General features: G+C 33.0%; 1 protein-coding gene and 1 long non-coding RNA gene across 7 annotated transcripts in view; one reads left to right on the top strand and one right to left on the bottom strand.

Annotated features, from left to right (window-relative positions):
- Positions 1-682: 682 nt before the first annotated feature.
- LOC119073797 lies at positions 683-1,039 on the bottom strand. Its single transcript, XR_005087090.1, has 2 exons — positions 948-1,039; positions 683-777 (listed from the first exon to the last, which is right to left on the bottom strand). It is a non-coding gene; the product is annotated as an uncharacterized LOC119073797 (long non-coding RNA).
- The window catches only part of LOC119073792 (calmodulin-binding transcription activator 1), a 96,028-nt gene continuing 76,077 nt past the window's right edge, over positions 774-20,724 (top strand). For all 6 annotated transcript variants that reach the window (XM_037179526.1, XM_037179528.1, XM_037179525.1 and 3 more), the window contains exons 1-2: positions 774-1,493; positions 15,058-15,140. In XM_037179526.1, the coding sequence (XP_037035421.1) occupies positions 15,101-15,140 (40 nt within the window). In that variant the 5' untranslated portion in view covers positions 774-1,493; positions 15,058-15,100. The remainder of the gene's footprint in view (positions 1,494-15,057; positions 15,141-20,724) is intronic.

The raw sequence follows: 20,724 nt of genomic DNA, 5'->3' as shown, positions 1-20,724 counted from the left end.
AGTTTGAAATGTCATTTTCATAGTTTGGGACGAAATTTCTCGCAATTTCGTCCCTTTTAGCCTGTAAAGTTGTATAATTCTTATGTCTATATGTCTTGGGCATTTGATCTTGGGGACTTTGGCTTTTGTAGCCCGAACGAGAGAAATTGCCTAAAATCAATCATCCAAGACACCTATTTAGGCACACAATGAATAACAATTATATACACATTTAGTGTCTAAATAAACATTTCAATTTTTATCTTTTCAGAAAATTTAATTAAAAGAACCGCCTCAAGGTAGGCAACCTTTCCCTATGAAAATAACGAATACTTGCATCACGCATGATCTGGATTGAAATGTCATTTCTCTCATACATTTGAATTATTCAAGTAACACACATATTCAACTTAAAAAAAGAGAGTTACACCGAAAAAATCATCGTATCGGTCAAAACTTTATCGTTTTTCAGAAGTTAATCGTACAGAATTAATCAATTCTCCTAATTTTAATTGAAAAACAATAGTCATAGCATACGGGTGATATCAAGTTTCATTTAGTTGCAGATTATTTAACTGCCAAAACAACATTCACAGTTCTGTGTGTACAAAAAAAAGTTATTTCGAACTTGCAAAAGTTATACACTGTGTATTTGTGGCATACAGTTAACGCGTGTTTCGTTGGATATATGAAGAGAACTCTGTTTTACCAGTGTATGTGTGAATCGAATGTATTGAGAGAAACATGAGTCCACCGATGCTCTGATGGAACGATTACACTGTGAAAATTGAAGAGTGCCTGAAAATATTGTTTACAAAATTGACAAAATGGAAAATTCGGTGAAAAGTTGTGTGTGATTGTCGCGAATTATCGCAATAAAAAGCTTTAATAAAACAATTAAATTAAATTTTTATTCGTTTAAATAGCAAGTTAGTGTAATTAAGTAAAAGTTTATTATTGAAACGTACCTAGAGCGTAGATTTTTCACTTTTCAAAGTAGGACAGCAATGACATTGACTAAGTAGTTCGTGAGAAAAAAAAGCTTTATATTCAATTTGTTGGAAAAGTGGTTAACGCTTATTGGGAAAATTAAAATTCCGTCGTTTTGATGTTAATATACATGGCTTTTGGATATTAGTGATTTAGTTAAACGCTTTGCCACACATTTTCAACCAAACAAAAGATTTAATCAGAAAAAAATTTTCCTGCAAAAAGAAAAACTAGAAAGAAAATTTGGCCCACTTACACACATATGTACGTGGTAACAGGAAAACTCTTTCGCTTGTGATGGTGGTAGTGCGCGTGTAAATAGGAAGCTCATGCATATATTTATATGGTGTTGGTAAATAAGACTGGATTTTCTTTATGACAGCAAAACAATTTTCCAATGCCGATTGTATGGGTGACTTGAATATTGGTGGTCACAGTTTTGTTTTAATGCTTACATGAACGAAAAAAACAGCGTTGCTTATGAAAACACATCATCGTCATACAACAACTGCACAGAAAATATCGTAAGTACGACAATTAACTGATAAATAATCTTTAAAATGGCTGTTGTATTATGGTGTAATTCCGATAACAATTCACTTCCTCAAAACAATAATATTTTTCATTAAAAAAAATAATTTAAAAATAGATTCGAGACATTAAGTGGTATACCTTCTATCGAATATATTTCATATGATAACGAACGGTGACGTCGCGTCTCTTACTTCACTTTGTTAGGGCTTTGATGGGGAATGGGGACCACTTCATTCGTCTACAATCCCTTTGTGTTTCAATGGTAACGACGATCGTCATTTGAATTGAATATTTAGACAAAATTCTTCAAAAGCAATTCAAAACAAATTTTGCTCGCGATATAACAATAGACTAAGTTAACTTTTTTGTTGTTGTTCCTTTACTCGAATTACATTGACAATGAATCTTATTGAAATTTGCGTTTGATCCAATTTACATTCATGAACCAACCGCAACCATAATCTAAACCATATCGGTGGAATAAGAAAAACGAAATCCATGTTGTGCATCCATACAAGTACAAATAATTTAGATGTTGTTGTGTCGTTTCCTCAGCTAAAGCCCACTGGTCTTGATACATTTATTCGTTTTAAATTATTTAAATACAATTGTTAAGATTACGTTAGCTGGACATGGGCATGTGTTCGCCGTACGTATAGGTTTTACTGACTGGTAGCGGCTTTAGTCGATAATGTGTTAATTAACAGTCACACGTGACATTAATTTAGTTATGACACGTAAATGGAATTATGTGTACGATAAATAGGCCACCAGCTTATGATAATGTCCTAAGAATGTCATGCTAGAGAATATTGATCGAGCTAGACATAATTACAATAAATACTTTTTTTGTAATTTTGAATTATCGTAATTTAAAGTAGATTTGATTTGGAATACCAAATAAATTGGGTTGACTCAGAATTGATTATTTTTGTTTTGAATTATTGTTGCGGTAAATAGATTTAGGAACGACGAGCACATCACATTACATTTAATCTTTTACTTCTCTTGTTCAAACACACTTTGACACAAACACTTTTATTTCATTAGTTCAATGTGGAATGCATGCACAATGAGGGATTCTTTTGAAAAGCAGCCTACCGAAATCGCACGCATTTTCTAATGGAATTTTTGCTATGTACCTTGAAAGGACTTCGACCCTAGAAACCAAAACCTTTTCCAAATTTTTTTTTCGAAGCTTGAGTGGCTAGCGAGAGATCATTAAAAACCGAAAACCTTACAAAAATTTCACCATCTACACGAGCCGTACAGGGTCGAGTGGGGTGTCATTAGAAAGGTAATCACATGTACTATTGAGCCCAATAGGGACTTATTAGGTTTAAAATTCATCCTTACAGAAATATGTGCAGTTAAAGTTTTCAACCGAGGACTTACACAGGTCTTACTTAAAATTCTCGAGGTACACAAAACTAACACGGTCGTGTATGGTATTATTTGAAAGGTAATTTTATGTGCTTTTGGGCCAAACAGGGTCTTATGTGGTGTATATGCATCTAATTGTGTACTATCAATCTACGATGAAATAACTTAAACATTTAATCTTCTATTTCATCGTAGATGCATCCAAACCACATAAGACCCTATTTGGCCCAAAAGCACATAAAATTACCTTTCAAATGATACCCCACACGACCATGTACGTTTTGTGTACTTCGAGAAATTTCTGTAAGAACAGAGTACGTCTTCCGTTAAAACCTTCAACATCACATATTTTAGTGTGCATGAATTTTAAAACCAATAAGTTCCTATTCGGCTCAATAGTACATGTGATTACCTTTCCAATGACACCCCACACGACCCTGTACGGCTCGTGTAATTGGAGAAATTTTTGTAAGAAAAGTGCAAGTTTTCGGTTTTTGATCACCTTTCACCAGCCACACAAGCTTCGAAGAATTTTTTTGAAAGTGGTTTTGGCTTCGAGGGTTGTGGTCCTTTCTAGGTACATATAAAAAATTATGCTAGTAAATGCGTCCGATTTCGGTAGGCTGTTTTTCTAAAGAATCCCTCAATATAAGACCGTGTTAAGCGGAGGTCATCGTTTGTTTTTGTCATTGATGTTGATAACAAACGATTAGCCTTTTCGTCAGTGGAGTGTAATGATTTCTCCAAAGCTCCAAGACTGAAATGTAAAGTCTTCGTAGCTGCAGGTGCAACCGTAACGTCTACTCTGTAATCCATTTTTCGTGAAATTTTTTGGGTTCGACTATTTACTATAGCGAACATATATCCTGATATCCTGTTAAATCAGACTCTCGAATAACAATGGCGTATGCATTACAATTGCCCAAAATCTGCTGAAATATTTTTTTCGAATTCTTATCTTCGATTGAATTTAAAACGCCATTTCACGAGTTACATTGACAAAATGGTAATTTCATCAAAGTAACAGGGAGAATGACATTTTCACCGTTATGTAAGTTGACATAAAATTTGAAAATTCTAATATCCCTACCATTCACCTACAGGTTTATCGAACTGAGTCTCGGTAATCTCTGTAAATTTTTGGTAGATTTAGGTAATTTTCTGTAATTTCAGTGGTACCTCAAGTATACACAACATCTTCATTTAAGAGACGCGAACATACACCAGACAATTATCCTAATATTAGAGGCTATAGTTTATGACCCAATTTTTAAATCGTAATGGATCTTATGACCGATGGCCGGACTAAGAGAATTCAGTCGAAGTTTGAAGGGATTTTGATTTTTAAATAAATAAAGGACAATGAAAGACTTTCTCAAATTGTCTTCATGCAACCACCGAAAGGCATTTTCAAGTTACTTAGATAATTGTGGCTCGTTTTTTCTATTTGAAAGATCGTTGTATATCGTTGAATTAAATTAACGATTTTATAAGAACGTTCGTTTATAGAAATGATTATATAAAAATCCATCGAAAATGACGACAAGGATAAGCTCTGGCTCTCTATAGCGATATGCTTTACACAAATGAAGTAAATAACAAAAGTGACCTTGTTGCGATACTCCTGCCATTTTTAAAAGGTTAAATAAATCTCCCCTGCAATAAAAATCATTTAGATTCGATTGGTCGATTTAAAATTTATAGAAAAAATGCCCAACTGTTGAACGAACCCATTGAAAATAATAGGTGGTGTAAGTGATTTAAGGCTATTAAAATGAAAAAGACATTCTGTCTCATACCACATAAAGTTAATCGCATCAACAATGCCCTTTATATCGGAAGCGAAATTATTATTCATCGAAGCTACATAAGATGGGTCAACAATTCGTACACATTTCCTATGTAACAATAGAAATAACAAACAAAAAAAAGTGTGAAAGTTCCAACTCTAACCCATAAAATCCTTGTAACATATACGACTATATAATACGATTATATATGCACACATCATACATCCAACAGAAAAATATAAATTTAAAGATAGATAAAAAGGACTATTAAAATTTACAAAGTGGAGGCGCCAAGCTATTGCATAGCGTGTGTTGAAGTTTTTTTTTCTTGTAAGAATTTTTGTTCTTTTTTTTCTGATTTCAACTTGTGTTGTTGCTTTGTGTGTGAAGTAAAAGAATTGCGGAAATCAAAATAAACACACAGTGAAAATTTTAACATTTTTCTTTCTTCTCTCTTTTTTTTAATTCTTTTCTTTAAACATCGAGAGTGTAATATACAATATATTTTTGGCATTGCGTTTACGAAAATGAAATTAAATTGTTTGTTGTTATGTATAATGTACGACAGATATCTATCTAGCATATGTAGGAGACGTATGTACAGCTGTACATGAATTTATTTACGATCTTGTATGCAAGTGAGTTTTATATTGTGAGTGGTTTCAAAATGTTTATAGTTTCGTGAAGAAAAAATTGATTACGGAAAGTGAATCACGGATTGCACATTCGGTTTATTTAAGATGTCTGAAATTATTTTAAGATCGTCCAAAAAATAGGTTCAACTTTTGTGTGGTATTTATACTCTGCATTTCAGTCCTCCAAGATTTCTAATGGCGGCTTCAATCATTCACACGTCACGAGTACATGTAGCATTTTACCCTCATATTCACTCGAATTATCGAAATGATGACCACCTGGCCAACAATTTTTAATTCTAGCCTCGATTTGAGGCTTTCACAGTTTCACAGATTAAGTTGCCAATGTTCTATATTTGATTCATGTGGTCTCGTATACCTCAACTTCACATTCGTATTGGTCTTGAAATAGCATCTCCATTAGAGACTCAGATTGCCTACTAATTTAACTTCTTTTCATCCAAAGCTTCATAATCGCAAGGAAGTATTTTAGTGTGTTCCTAGACATGTCCGGTAATTCAATGACACGTCTATACTTATCTATTATCGATAAAAGATTCGATTGATGTTGCATCGATTATTTGGAGAAAATTAATGACGTACAGTCAGGGGTAGTGAAATTTCAGCATGAATTTACTTCAGCCGTTTTTCAGCTGATCCACACAAAACAATCAAAAGTGTTTATACGTCTTTAGACGGTTTTACCACTACCAGGCGCGTGAGTGCAGCAGTTTCAACCGTATAAACAATTTTTATTGTACATTTGTGTGGATCAGCTGAAAAACAGCTGAAGCAAATTAATTCTGAAAATTCAATGCCTCTGACTGTATGACAAGGAAGTCATTGAATCTGTTACTTGTTTTTAACACAAAATCTTTTACTTATCTAACCGTAACTCTATTTATTTGTGGGCTCAAACAATGTTCATAGTGTTTAACACATTGAAATTAATTGCGGCTTGCCAACTTTCGGCACCTTTGACTTTACTTAAATAATCGAGGAATGCTTACAAAGAAATGTCTAAAAATCCAAAACTGAATTCTAGATTCTTAGAAATTTATTTGGAGGTAATTCACGACTATTTAAGTAAAGTCCACGATGCCGAAAGTTGACAAGCTGCAATTATTTTGAATGTGTTAAGAGGATAATTCAAAAATGAAGTAATAGATTTTGTGTGAAACACTAGGCTATACTTAAAACAAAAGAAGTAGCAGTTGTAATCGTTAAATAGCAATACGCCTGTCGTTTCTAAAAGGTTTAATCAAAGCAACAAATAACATTATACTCTCTCTCCGGGGAATTGTCCTCATATCGTATTGCACTACATCATTGATACGAACAAAGTTCATAATTTGCTGATTCGTATAATGTTAAGTGCATTTCATATATTAAATTTACTGTTCTAATTAACAACGAAGGTGTTTATGCTAATTTCAAGGAATATAATAACGGATTAACGAAATGATTTGCATGAAATTGGAAATTCCATATGGATTACCCCGCATATGAACATTTGCAAATTTTCATAACTGATGTATGGCTTAAGTGAAAAAGCGAACAAAGTGTCTGGAAAATATCAGCAAAATTTATTATGACCTCAACAAACATGTATTTTTGTGCAAACTAATATCTCATGTCAGAATCAGCGAAAATACAAAAATTGAAAATTAATTCATTTCACAAATAAATTGCCCATCCATTTTCAGATAACAACTGTAATATCGAAGCTTAATTTGAAAAATTTTCCAGTAATTGTTATTTTATGTCCACTTCAATAGAAGAAAATTGATTCCCGAAAACTAACTGAATTTATTCATTTCGACCGAAAGCCTTCGGTATCAACCAAATCTCTATATAATACGGCTCGGCTCAGCGCACTCATACTTTTAGCTCGGAAAATTATAAATCAAATTGAAAATGTGTATGATAGGATGTATAAAACATATTTTGTAACTGTAAACTATGGAGGACCACATTGAATTTCGTACAAATACTTATCTTCATATCATAGTTGGTAAACTTTTAATGTGTTCCCAAAAACTCTACTTTTATATGTGCAATAACTCTTCTAAAACCAACTTTTATTTATTTGTAAATTTTTCTTCGGTGAAACTTCCTAATGTCACTGTTAGATATGTAACTGGCTATTAGTGTACACTGTTCACATAGATCTCGGAAACGTAGCGATGTGATATAATGGAAAGCGAGAGAGATGCTGACGCTCTTGATAGTAGTTTCATCATATTCATAAGTATTTATTGTCAAGAAATATGAAAAATCTCTTAACGTCAAATGGTTTAACGTGATATGGATTTCCTTTTCTCTTTACTTTTGGTGTGAAATTTTCTGTAAAGTTTCTCGAATAAAAATTAAAGTGACAAAAACTGAAACAGAAAAATGTAAAAAATATTCAACTAGAAGTCAGACAGGATAAAACAAATGGATCGTATGACATAAAGGCCTATACTGCAATGAGGTCCTTTACTTAAAACTTTCAAGCAACTTAATTCGTGTACAACAATGAACTACCAACACTGACATTGATACCAAATAGTGATTGGTGACAGAAACGATACTAAAATTCAATTTTATACTTATAAATTTAATCAAATTTTAAGCGTTGACAAAAGAACGACAACTCATCGTAAGATAATTCTCAAATAGCCGAATAAAGAATCAAATACAATTGACATTTTCCACTATATATACGCCACATATTGTTAAATCGACCAAAGTCAGTTTTCCGTTGGATTATACACCAGAAATAGATTTTTATTTTCATGGAAATGACAATGCAAATGTTTAGTTATTGATTTTTATTCGATTATGACAGAAGGAAATCCACTGAAAAATTGTAAGAAGTTTTCCAACTATGACATACGTCTGAATATACACATATACACAATACGTTTATGCAATTGTATGGAATAGCACGAAAATAAGAGTTTTGCAAAGACTCGCACGTATCGATTGGTATTGCATTTACATATTCGTATCTCGTTTCGACGCCTTATAACCTTGGTTATAGCGTAATTTTGAATGCAATGGACATACCATTTTCTTGATATCGTTTTGGGGCATGGGAAACTGTTTTAATTGTAAAAAAAATTGATTGATGCCACCAATATGCAATTTTCCCACCAGCATGGTTCGCAAAAATGTCTTTACTTTCCCTAGATACCAAAAAAAAAATTTTTAAATTAATTTACATCTCCTAGGAGCAGTGTAATAATCTAATCCATGCACTCCTTTCAAAAACAGATTTTTTAACTAAAACTGTTGCGTCGCTGAAACTATTTAATCCCATAGGAACGAGTATTTTTTAGTACATTTAGTCCAAGAAACGTGTTTCCCCTCCTCGTTACGTTCACCTACTTTTAGAACACTTTTATATCAGACTAGTGGAGTATCCCCGACTTCGCTCGGAATTACCATAATTTCCATTTTTTTTACATATTTTGCTCTAACAAATATTTTCAAGGGTCAAAAGTAACTTTTCGCGAGTTACAAAAATATTTCCCTATTTAAAGAATGCCACCACGACACAAACATACAAAAAATATGACTTCGTTCTAGCTTTCGAAGTGTAGCACTTTAGCACTTTTCGCAATTCCGGTCCATAATCATCACCTTTCCATGCATCCATTTAATGTCGTTTTGAAGGGATTTATTTCACTGTATTTCTGGACACAGTGCGATATTAACTTTTTTTCGCACGCAGTGCGATATCAACTTTTTTTTCGCACGCTAAAGAACCTATTACCTTCAACGAAGGCTAAATTTTTATAAATAAAAATCTTGCATTGACCAGAAATCAAACCCCCGACACCAAAAGGTTTTTGAACACAAAGCAGCGACTATAGCCATTCTGCTATAGAGTCACACAATTATACCGAACGTATTGTTGAAGCGTATATACTAAGCATTGACTACTCGATTTCATTTAACGCGTCTCTTTACATCACATTGCAATGTGTATTATAATGCAGCCTTCTTGATCGTTCAAATGAATTTCTGTATGCACAAGAATTTTGGAACAAAATGTAGGACATGTTTTGCATTGGAAAGGTGATTATGGCCCGAAATTGCGAAAAACGTTGTATCTACCACGGTAGGTATGCCGGTATTTTTTCGGACACGACGTCTTGTCGACCTCGGCTTCGCCTCGGGTCGACAATCGACATCTAGTGCGAAAAAATACCTTCATACCTACCGTGGTAGATAAATAACTATTTCGTCTTGTTTTCCCATCGTGTTCCAAGGATTTTTTACTGATTTTGGATGGATTTTCGAAGCAGATTTTCTTTTTCTTCTTTCTATTTCTTCTTTCGCATTTTCAAGGATTTTCTACGCATTTGAGGATTTTCTTTCGTAAAATATTGGCTGACAAAGAATTTTCGATATAGAGAGACAAACAAGCAAACGCACTAAACTTTATAGTATTATTGAATATCTCTGTTGTTTAAAATATAGCTAAGTGTTACATACCAAATCTTGTACTTCCTTAGTTTCACTAAACATACATCTGACTATAAGAGTTCACTAGTCTGAGCTCATCGTTTATATTTGTCCTTGTTATAACAACTGACCAACCGTTTCTAAAAGGTAGTGGCTACTGTGCAGTGTGCATCCATCCCTTTAATGAGTAGTGTTACGATGATTTACTTGTTTTACATACAAATCAGGGACTCTCTCTGGAAAAACATTTTCCCATAATTTCTTGAATTTTCCAAAAAAATGTTCTCGGGAAATTTTGGAAAAGTCTATAAAAGTGCGCAATAATTGGTGAAAATGCAAGCAAATTTGGGAAAATGTTTTATTAAAAACAGTCTATAGTGTTTTTTGTGGATCGCTTTAGTTATCGACCAATATCTAGGATCAATTCTTCTGAATTAATCGCTTTCAAACATATTTCGTGTAGTTGCGTGTTCGTTTCTTACTTTCAGGAAAAAATGTTTCCGCAATAAAAATCGTATGACAAAAAGGTTATTGACATTTGATATATCCTACTACAATGAACCTACCCTTAGTTTAACTTTTACAATAATTATGTCTATGACTGTAGTCTTTGGACACAAATGCAACGATCACCAGCTCCATCAATTTAACTTCACGCTTAATAATGAAACCAAAAATGACAAATTGAACGAAAACGTTTCCGTTATCAACTCGTCGAAAAGACAAATTTTTATTGCCTTAAATACACTTTATGTTCATAAATATAAGCCCCATTACAGGTATTTTGGTATCAAACTGTTATCTGCATCAGTTTGACACAACTCGTTCCGATATACAATATTATTTTCGTGTGTGATCCATTTTTGGAAATGCTCATATCTCAAAGCACAATATACGTTAATAGCGCTAGGGATTAAGACAAAACACGCTGTGTGGTGTTTTTTTTTCGCTGTTTCGGTTTGTTTGAATAAAAAGTTACGTTTATATCAATTCAACCGAATTATTATATTATGATTGTGTTTATAGCGGCTCTAGGTGACTAATTTTTTTTTTTATTTTAGTGAAACAAATTTTATTTTTTATTTTTATTCCTTCATTGTTGGTCTGAAATATGTGACACTATTGGACACCTTTATCAAGAAAATATTATTTTTTGTTTACAATAAAAATGACCGAAAATCTATCATATCTAAAAAAAAGGTTGTTCCATGTTCCATGTTAAAAAAAATATTTCGAAAAAGAATACAAAATAAAATAGATAAATGGAATTGGTTTGAAAATATATTTTTAATTTGATAAAATTAAATAAAATATAAAAAAAATCGGCTATGCTATGTATGGTATCCATAAGCCACCAATAAACACGGGGTTGATATTTTCCAAACTGATGTTTATGTTGTGTTTCCGTATGTGTAAAATGTAAATAAATGCAAGTTTATATGAATGGTTAAACATACATAATACGTTTAAAATTATAGAAAAATAAATAAATTATGATGGTCCGAAACGAATTTCGTGTAACATGCGATTAATTTGATGGTAATTTATTATTATTGTTGTTTGAAACGAATTAAACATTTTCCATTTCATTATCAGCCCTGTTTAATATCACATTAATTGTATTATTCAGTATATAGGTTGATATCCAACTGATATGTGTGCCTCCATACCTGTGACTGTATACGTGCGCGCCCGAAACAAACACACACACATTGGTGTAAACCCGAATGGATTGTAACAATTTATGCTAGTACAATGTTTAATTGGCAAATTTTAGTGAGTGATAATGGCCTGCTTTCATATCCTATGTTGTACATTTCAGTATTGGATGAAATGTGCGAGTGCAAAAATTAATAAAAAATTAATTTTTTATTGCTCCATACATCAATTGAGATAAATTCGACAGATAGAATTTATCAGTTGTTCAGCTAATTGATTGAAGTACAATTTAAGCGGATATTTCGTTTCGCAGACTTTTTGTTGTGTGCTTGGCTGACCTTTTATTCGTTTGTTCAATGATCTGTTTTCTATTCAACACTGGTAGTTTCAAAGTAGTTTCTCTTTTTGATTTAGACTGATTCAACCGGAATATATCAAACAATCTATCATGACTTTCTGTAGAGGAAAACGTTTAGTTTTGAATTTTGACTCTGGGTAGTGAAACAACACATTCCTTATGGAAAATGTCCACAGGTGCATGATCAGATCATATATATGTATGTATCCTAATACGCTAAATAAGTGCAATAGCGGCCAGTGAAAAACAAAAATAAGCGATTAGCTCTGGCTAGTATTCTATTGTATGAGCTTGAGCCTTTAATAAAGGTTAAAATACACCGTACTAGTCAGATTTGATTGGTTGCCAGATAACTAAGCATACCACTGCATCTAGTATCAACACAGAAAATATGTAGAGGCTAATGGTATCAGAATAGGCTTTGCATCAAGGGGGTAAAGCGCTGTGCCACGACTCTGATTTTTTTGACTTCCGTGACTTTGTTAAATCGATCCGGGATTTATCTGATATCATGGGATTTTCGTGATTTTCGGGATTTTCGTACTTGGGGCGGGGTGGGGGTTTGTACAAAAATTTCATCTAACAAATGAAAATTTAGATGTTCTATTTTCTGACTTTTCTGCAACAAAAAACTGAAAACTGAAATCTAGATTTTCATTTGTTAGACGAGATTTATGTGGGAACAATTCCGAACTACAACAACTCTCAAATCAGAAAACATCCGATTACCCTTTACAATACTTTAGAAGAAGATTGCTGATTCGAGGTGGATTTTGTAATATTTCAATTTTATAGTTCACGATTTTATGGCGACTTTTCCTACTTTAACACGAAATTATTGTGATTTTTTTGAATATTCGCTTTGCATTTCCGTCGTACCGTAACAATCATGCTTTTTTGGATGCTTTTTGACATACGAGTCTTAATGCTAGAAGCAATGTTTTAGAGTCTAAATTTTAGACTTTGTTAGATAAGATTTACGACACATAAATAACTACATTGTGTACCTGATTATGGTAGACATTGCAATTTAACAAATTACTTGTGAATTTAGTGCAAAAACTATACAAACCGAAAATAAACCAAAATTAATCTCGAAAATTGTTTCGCTTTTTTTCGGAACGGAACCGTATACCATCTTAATTAAGAGCATATTTACGTGAAAAATAGCAACCTTATAACAAAAGTCAGAAATGAAGGGGTAAAAAAGGTTTAGATTCATCTAAATGCATAAATGCATAGAAGTAAGCATACGTAAAACATAACAATAAATTGTTCATATATGAATTTTCAACAAGAAAAATTCGTGAGATTTCTTTGCCAAACGCTTAGTTTTACCAAATCAAGATTGCAGTGTTGCCAAAAATTACATACACAAAACATAAAAGAAAGAAAATTATTTCGAATGTGTATAACTTCAAAGATTCCAATTTTTTCTTTTTTTTTCTCTTAATGCTTTCTTGTACTTGTCCTCCAGCATCTATTGTTAAGAATCAAAAGTAAGGCCACAAAAATCTATGCCGAAAATATTGAAAAGTTGAGTTATTTCGAAATTATGCACGGAAATTAAAATTTTGTCAGAATTTCTATTTATATAAACAATAAAAACTAAGCATCAGACCGGGTAAGAAGATTAAAATCAAAATATTTACATAAAATGTTTGGAGATTCACATTTTAGATTTCCAATTTTTCGTATTGTTCGCAATTTTCTTTTATTTTTGGTATAGGATATTGTAAACAAATTTTGCTAATTGAATTAAATTGAAGCTTACGTCAATACGTTGTGTGAGTTCTCTGTGAGTTCTCTGTGTGTGAGAATTTTAACGTGTTTTTTGATCGATTATTGCAAGCGTACTTGCTTTAAATTTGTGTAATGCTGACGGAGTTCAATCAAATAAAGCGAAGAATGAGAAGAAGAAGAGTTCAATTACTGTGAATATCTTTGAAGTTTTATTTATATTAAAGCTACATTAGACTTACGATAGGCGCAGATGTTCAGAATTCGCGATGGTGTTCCATTCAAGGAAAATATGTTTTTATATCAAAAGGACGTTACACTTCTCCAAATTACACCAGATTCCAAATTAACGAAGTTTTTAACGTACAAGTGCGAAAAAGTACTGTTTATTCAATATTTTTATCAACTCAGTGATGAAACAGTTATTTATGTAACAAGAATCGCATGGAGGTATATTATCGCACTAGATGTCAGATACCGTGTGAGATAATATGCCAGCATACGATTCGTGTTGCAACAACGTTTTATGTAATGAAGAAAATCGAATAAATACCGAAGATAATCTTAGTGTGACTTCAGTAACACATGACATTTATCGCAAATCTTTAATCGCAATAGTGCGATAAAATACTTTCATACGACATTGCTCACAGTCGGCGTAAGTTACAAATGTCAGCATTGAATAGTAATCTATGACACCGAGTGATTTTTTCTTTTTTAGGCCGTAGGCTAAACAGTACATATGGTGTGCTTCAAAAGTTCCACTTTTCGTCACTGAGTTGAGAAAAGTAAATAATTCGTTGCTTTTATCGAGAAAAATGTTATATGCCACTCGGTGATAAATGCTTTAAATGTGTATTGTCACTTGTCACTCAACTAGTGTCCAAAAAAGCATTTTCCACTCGATGGCATAAATAACCAATTAAATACTGAGAAAATTCGGTTTCAGAGTAAATAAATTATAAAAACAACCGAGTTTATTCTTTGATTCTAGTTAGTTGATTCAATTTGTTGCTGGATTTATGTGCGTAAGAGCCATTGTATAGTGTGCAGTGTTTTAACCGAAATGATAATCATAAATAAACGTTAAAACTTTTGCCATGGATAATATCTTGCAAAACAAATTGACAAAATAAAAATTTCTACAGCAGTTAAGACACGGTTTTCTGTTTATTTTAATTTGCGTAAATGTTATTTACATTTGGATTCAGTTATTATTTTGTCGAGAATTTTTTCACTCTTTTTTTTGAAATATTATGTTAAACACCAATGCAAATGATTTTTTTTTTGTTTAAAGTCAGGCAGGGAATAGTTAGCGAAAACCTTTTGGTTACCATTTTATTATGGAAAAATATTTGCTGAATTTAAACGGAACGTTTGAGTGTTGTTCTTTCGTCATAAGAACGCGTTACCGTAAATTTTATGGACAATGATAACAATTTTGGTTTTAATTTTCCCGCTTTTTTTGTTTTAAATTAAATGAAAATATCATAAATTCAATTGTATTTAATCTCATCCTTCTCTTTTTCAGAAAATTTTTCGATGATGTTCTGAAGCTGTAGGCGTCTATCCCCATGACGTCACAAGCAGTATACTGTCTTAGCCTTCAGATTCGTAAGTATTATGCATTTTTTTCCGTAGATAATTAAACGGTAAAGTCGATTTGACAACGGAAAAATTAAGGATATTTAGTCTGTTTGTCGCTTTTAATCAGTACTTCATGTATTTATATACAAGAGAAACGATCGTAGAATCGTTTTTATTACAGCCGTTAAATTATAACATCCAACAATTACACTCCAATTCATGCCATTCACTCCACATGCGATATCGACGTTACTATACATACACATACGTACGTATCGTAATGATGTACTTACGTGGTAACACACGTGTAATGAATAGAATTATTTGGAATTGAAAATTGTTCGATCTTAGAATTCCTTTCCTGTATACAATTCTAATTCGCCCTATTTTAAACAATTTATTTTTCATCATGCACGTTAGAGTGTACGTTGCGTGTAGCCACTTCAATTCAACAAATATACAACATAAAATATATGCCTGGCAAATAACACAAAACAAAAAATAACTTTATTTTCAATTGCTTTAAATAAATACAGAAAGTCAATAAAATGTATGAGTCTAAAATATTTCAATATATAATTGGCTTTGCTTGAAAATGAGTCTTTTTTTTGCCGGGAACAGCGTTTTTTTTCGTATTTACCCAAAATTGCAAATTCAAAATGACATAATACAGTTAGAGATTTATTGAGTTATTCCGACGAATGATTTGTTTTTCGTTGTTGTTGTTTTTTTTTGTTGGGATTGCATTTATTCAAACGCATTTTATTTTCAAATTAAATAATTATTTGCTAAGAAGGGGAACATCAAAGTTGACTTTTCGAAATTTGTAACAATCAAATGTCTCAAGGGAATGTATTCTTTAGAACAAAATATGTTAAAGATTACTGTCTGATCGGAACAAAGGACTGGGGGTAGTCTTAGATACATTAAACCAGAATAATGTTTTCAAAATACTATATGCGAAGGGAGTTGTTCTGACATGATACATGCGTTGACAATGAGTTTGGTCGATTTTCTGTGGCGCAAAAGAGAGCGGTCCACAAACTCCAAACAATATTTTTTAGGATAAAATTTAGTTAATCAAGGGAAAATCTTGCTCTGGTTCGAATTTCATATTTTTCACCGATGGTATTGTAACGTTTAACCACGAAGTAAAATCATCAATTTGTTATAACCTATACTATAAACAAAAAAGTGACAGTTCAGGTGAGAAAATTTCCATTTTTCTGTCATGTGAGTAAAAGAGATTGGGAGAATAGAGACTTACTCTCCTAAGTTGTCATCAGGGAAAACTACTGCAAAATGATATTATGTCACGGCGTTTAAGTGGAGAAAATAAGGACTTGAAATAGTACATTTCATGCTTCGGGGCCGAAAATGAGGGCAATTTTTTGAATTTTCTCGGGTTTCCGGCCCTCTGCATGAAAACTTACATGTGCACCTGTTTGGGACGGTTGATTTAAGGCACTTTCGCTTGTAAGCCTCACTTCGTTCGGCCTACAATCCGCGAAATTGCCTAAAATCAATCGTCCAAAACAGGTACACAAATAATTTTCTAAGGGTGGTAATAAACCGATCGACAGAAAATTCATTTTGATCGACCAAAAATAAAATTCTACCGACTGAAAATTACAATTTACCGACCGAAAGGTGATCGACTAAAAATTGAAAATAATCGACCTTAAATTAAGATTGGATCGACACCGTTGGTACCTTCCATTTAATAAATATTCCCGACTAGAATTTACCGTACGAATGCCGCTGATCGACTCAGAAATATGAATTACCGACGAAGATGGTAGTTTGTAGTGAAAGGATGGGTACGGTAAATTTGAATTTTTGGTCGTTATTTATTATTTTGTCCGGTAATTTGCTTTTTTTGTCGATACTTTAATATTTTGGTCGATCGTTTTTTGTCGATACATATTTTTTTTGATGGGTCAATTACAGTAGGTGATTTGAAATTACTTGGCGGTACCTAATCTATTTCTGTCGGTCGTAATGAAAAAAAACCTGAATGTTATTTACAACCGATCACAAATAGTTACTTTCGACTATATTTATTCCAGGGGTCCAACATTATGTCGCTCGCTTTGATATGAGTTTTTTTTTACAGAATTTTGTCCTTATTTTTTACGAAAGGAATGTCCTTATGTCCTTAACCGATTCTGTGGGACCCCTGTTATTCCAACCCGAGAGCAATTTGTACCAGAAATGAAGACGGTATGGTTTAACCCAGAAATAGGCTTATCGATGGAATAATTATATCGCCAAATCGTGAAATAAACTAGTTTTTTTTTGGCGTCCACAACCGTTCACAACTAAATTCAAGAAGGCAGCATAGCTGCCTCAACCATCACTCTAGGTTTCATTTAGGAATTACGATTGTTACATTTGTAACTTTGTGGCCAAATCTACGGTAGACCCTCCTCTATAGAAACTGAATATTTTGTAAGAAAGGGAAAATTCTTCAAGGTCATTTAATTGGACTAATTAAAGTCTTCGCTACATTTGGAAAAAGGGCAAATCCGGTGAGGGCGAGCTATTTTAGCGTTCCCGCTGCATTTTGTTAAAAGTCAAATCTTGTGAGGGCCTTCTCTTAGAGCAGAGCCTTCGAAATATTTCGTAAAAGGGCAGATCCGGTGACGTTGAACATTTTTAGCGTTCCCATTCGAGCTATTACCGTTTCCGCTTCATTTTGTAAGAGGAAAGTCCGGTGAGGTCGATCTATAAGCGTTCCCGCTACATTTTGTAAAAGGGCAAATCCGGTGAGATCAAGCTATTAGCGTTCTCGCTTCATTTCATGAAAGGGTGAGGTCGAGCTATAAGCGTTTTCATTACATTTTGTTTAAGAACAAATCCAATGAGAGCGAGCTTTTTTAGCGTTCCCGCTACATTTCGTAAAAGGGCAAATCCGGTAAGGTTGATTTATCAGAGGCTTCGCTACATTTCGTAAACGGGAAAAACCGGTGAGGTCGAGCTATTTTAGCGTTTCCGCTACATTTCGTAAAAGGACAAAATCTATGAGATCGATCTATTAGCATCTTTACTACAATGTGTAAAAGAGCAAATCCGTCTATAATTTGGTTTTTTAAATTTTAATTTTATATAACAAAAATTACACAGACTAATTATTAGACGATGCGAGAGAAAAAAAATTAACACCTAAGTTACCGACACCGTTCCGGCGCCCGGCTCGCATTGCGGCCCTCCGCTTCGCTCCGGGGCAATGGGCCGGATCGCTCGGCGTGTTAAAACACTTTTTGTGTGCAATGAATTACACAAACTAATTATTAGACGATGCGAGAGAAAAAAAATTAACACCTAAGTTACCGACACCGTTCCGGCGCCCGGCTCGCATTGCGGCCCTCCGCTTCGCTCCGGGGCAATGGGCCGGATCGCTCGGCGTGTTAAAACGCTTTTTATGTACAATGAAAATTGGTATTAATTTCGTAAAAAGATGAGTTCTGTAGGGACGAACTAACCTCCTTTACGTTACTTACGTTAATTCATAATATTTTGTTTGTTGGTTACTTACCTTTTATGATAAAATTTCGTTTCAGTTTTGATAACACAGAATTTAAGAATATTTAACGTTCACTTAACACTTCAAATATTACTTTGAAAGAAGAACATTAACTATACTTCGTCCGTTAGTAATCTATACACGACGGAACATAATTCTTAAATGATCTGAAATACGCAAATAGATATGATGGTTCACCCGATTTATTGTTTCAAAATAACAATAACAGCAAAAACAAAACATTGCAGTGTCATGGAAAGTTGATATTGCAGTTTTTGTTGTTCGCTGAGGTGAACATTCTTTCACGCGCTTTTAATTTCAAATAATTTTTTTCGGGTTGAAAGCGTGAAGAAATTACAAAATAGTAAAATTAAAATACCGAAAATTAAATTGATAATACCGACTCAAAAATCAGTACAGCATCTTATAATTTATTTATACCGTAAACGTATACGAAGAAAATTACCGAAGAAATAATAAAAATTAACGACGCACAATCTGCAAGTAACGACTAATAAAAACAACCACTGACCATTTAATTAAAAAACTGACCAAAAAAAGAAATTACCGACCGGAACAGATCGACAGAAATAATAAATTACCGACGGACAAGTGATCGACTATTAAATTAGGTTAACGACAATAAATTCAAAGTTACCGAAACGTAAATCGAAAGTACCGGAAACATACCATCGACGGAAAATACGAAACTACCGACTGAGAATTTTATTAACCGGTCGATCAAACACATTAAACGGTCGATCGAAGAGATTTTTGGCCGGTAGTTTTACCATTTTAGTCGATCTTTCGTTTTATTGGTCGGTAATTTTCAATTTTTTGTCGATCTACTTCTGTCGGTAAATTTGATTTTATTTTCGGTGAAATTGAATAAATGGATGGTATTTAATAATTTCAGTCGATCAATTCAATTTTTGGTTCGATACTTTCGTTTTATTGTACTCGGCCAATATAATGTTCCATTTTCTAAAAGCATGAGGTGGCAATAGATTGGGATATCTTTATCAGGATTTTTCCCTACTCAATATAGTTTTTACAATTATACAATTATTGGAAATGTTTGTAGACCGGTTTCATTGAAGAACATTGAAGAAAAGACTTTTGTCAAGTGTAACTCTTTCTACCGTAAAATTTATGGATATGGATGATTAAGTCTATGGCAATATGCATAACAGAATCTCTTCTAAATCAAATCAGATCATATCGAGCTTTTCTGGTATTCTCTAAAAATTGTTCAATTGTAGTACAACAAAAACAATCTCAACCTTTTTCACTGTCTCATAAAACACAGATGCCTACGGAATATCCTCTACCACAATATCTTCTTTGCTTTCCACTTTATAAATACAAACAAAAGGTGTGCAGATATGTGCAAATTGGCCGCATTTAATAAGGAACAAATCTGTGCAACAATTGACAACTTTTTCCTTGGCCGAAACTTCGTGAAACCGTATTCGGTATTCGGATTTTGTGTGACTGAATTGGTAAACTATTCCTTCTCTGCGTCTTCACTGTATCTCTTATTCTCTTACATAAATTGGTCTTTGCGACCCAAGTTACATTTCTATTCTATTCTAAGCTACAACAACAAATAATCGTAAATTTTTATTTAAAGAAAAATTCTAATCTTTCGGGTCGTGAACCAGTACTCATTGTTAGCATTTTAATTTTCTCGTTACCTAACTAAATAAAAAAATGAAAGAAAAAAATGTTCAGATTTGTTTGCAAACAAATATAACAAATTGCCAGCATATAAACATCAACCCTTTTTTTATCCTTTTAACAAACAAAAAACTAATAAAGGAAACTACTTTGACTTACAAATGTGTGTGACTGTTTTTGCCAACATTTCGACTGCTAATTATTCATAAACACGATTATTGATTATTTAACGTTTTTATGTCTTTTGCATGTACTTGTAATACTCGTAACGTATCAGCCCCTAACCTACCTCACCAGTTTAATTTAACATACAACCATTTATACACCTCAAATATTCTCCGTCAAAAGCTTTTTATTCTTTTATAAATTGTATTTATGTGTATAATGTCATGTACAATTGTGTAT

This window comes from Bradysia coprophila, unplaced genomic scaffold (assembly GCF_014529535.1).
Source record: "Bradysia coprophila strain Holo2 unplaced genomic scaffold, BU_Bcop_v1 contig_138, whole genome shotgun sequence".
NCBI classification, from domain to species: Eukaryota; Metazoa; Arthropoda; class Insecta; order Diptera; family Sciaridae; genus Bradysia; species Bradysia coprophila.
The sequence above is the reverse complement of the archived record's forward strand: the minus strand, read 5'-3'. Positions and strand labels throughout refer to the sequence as shown.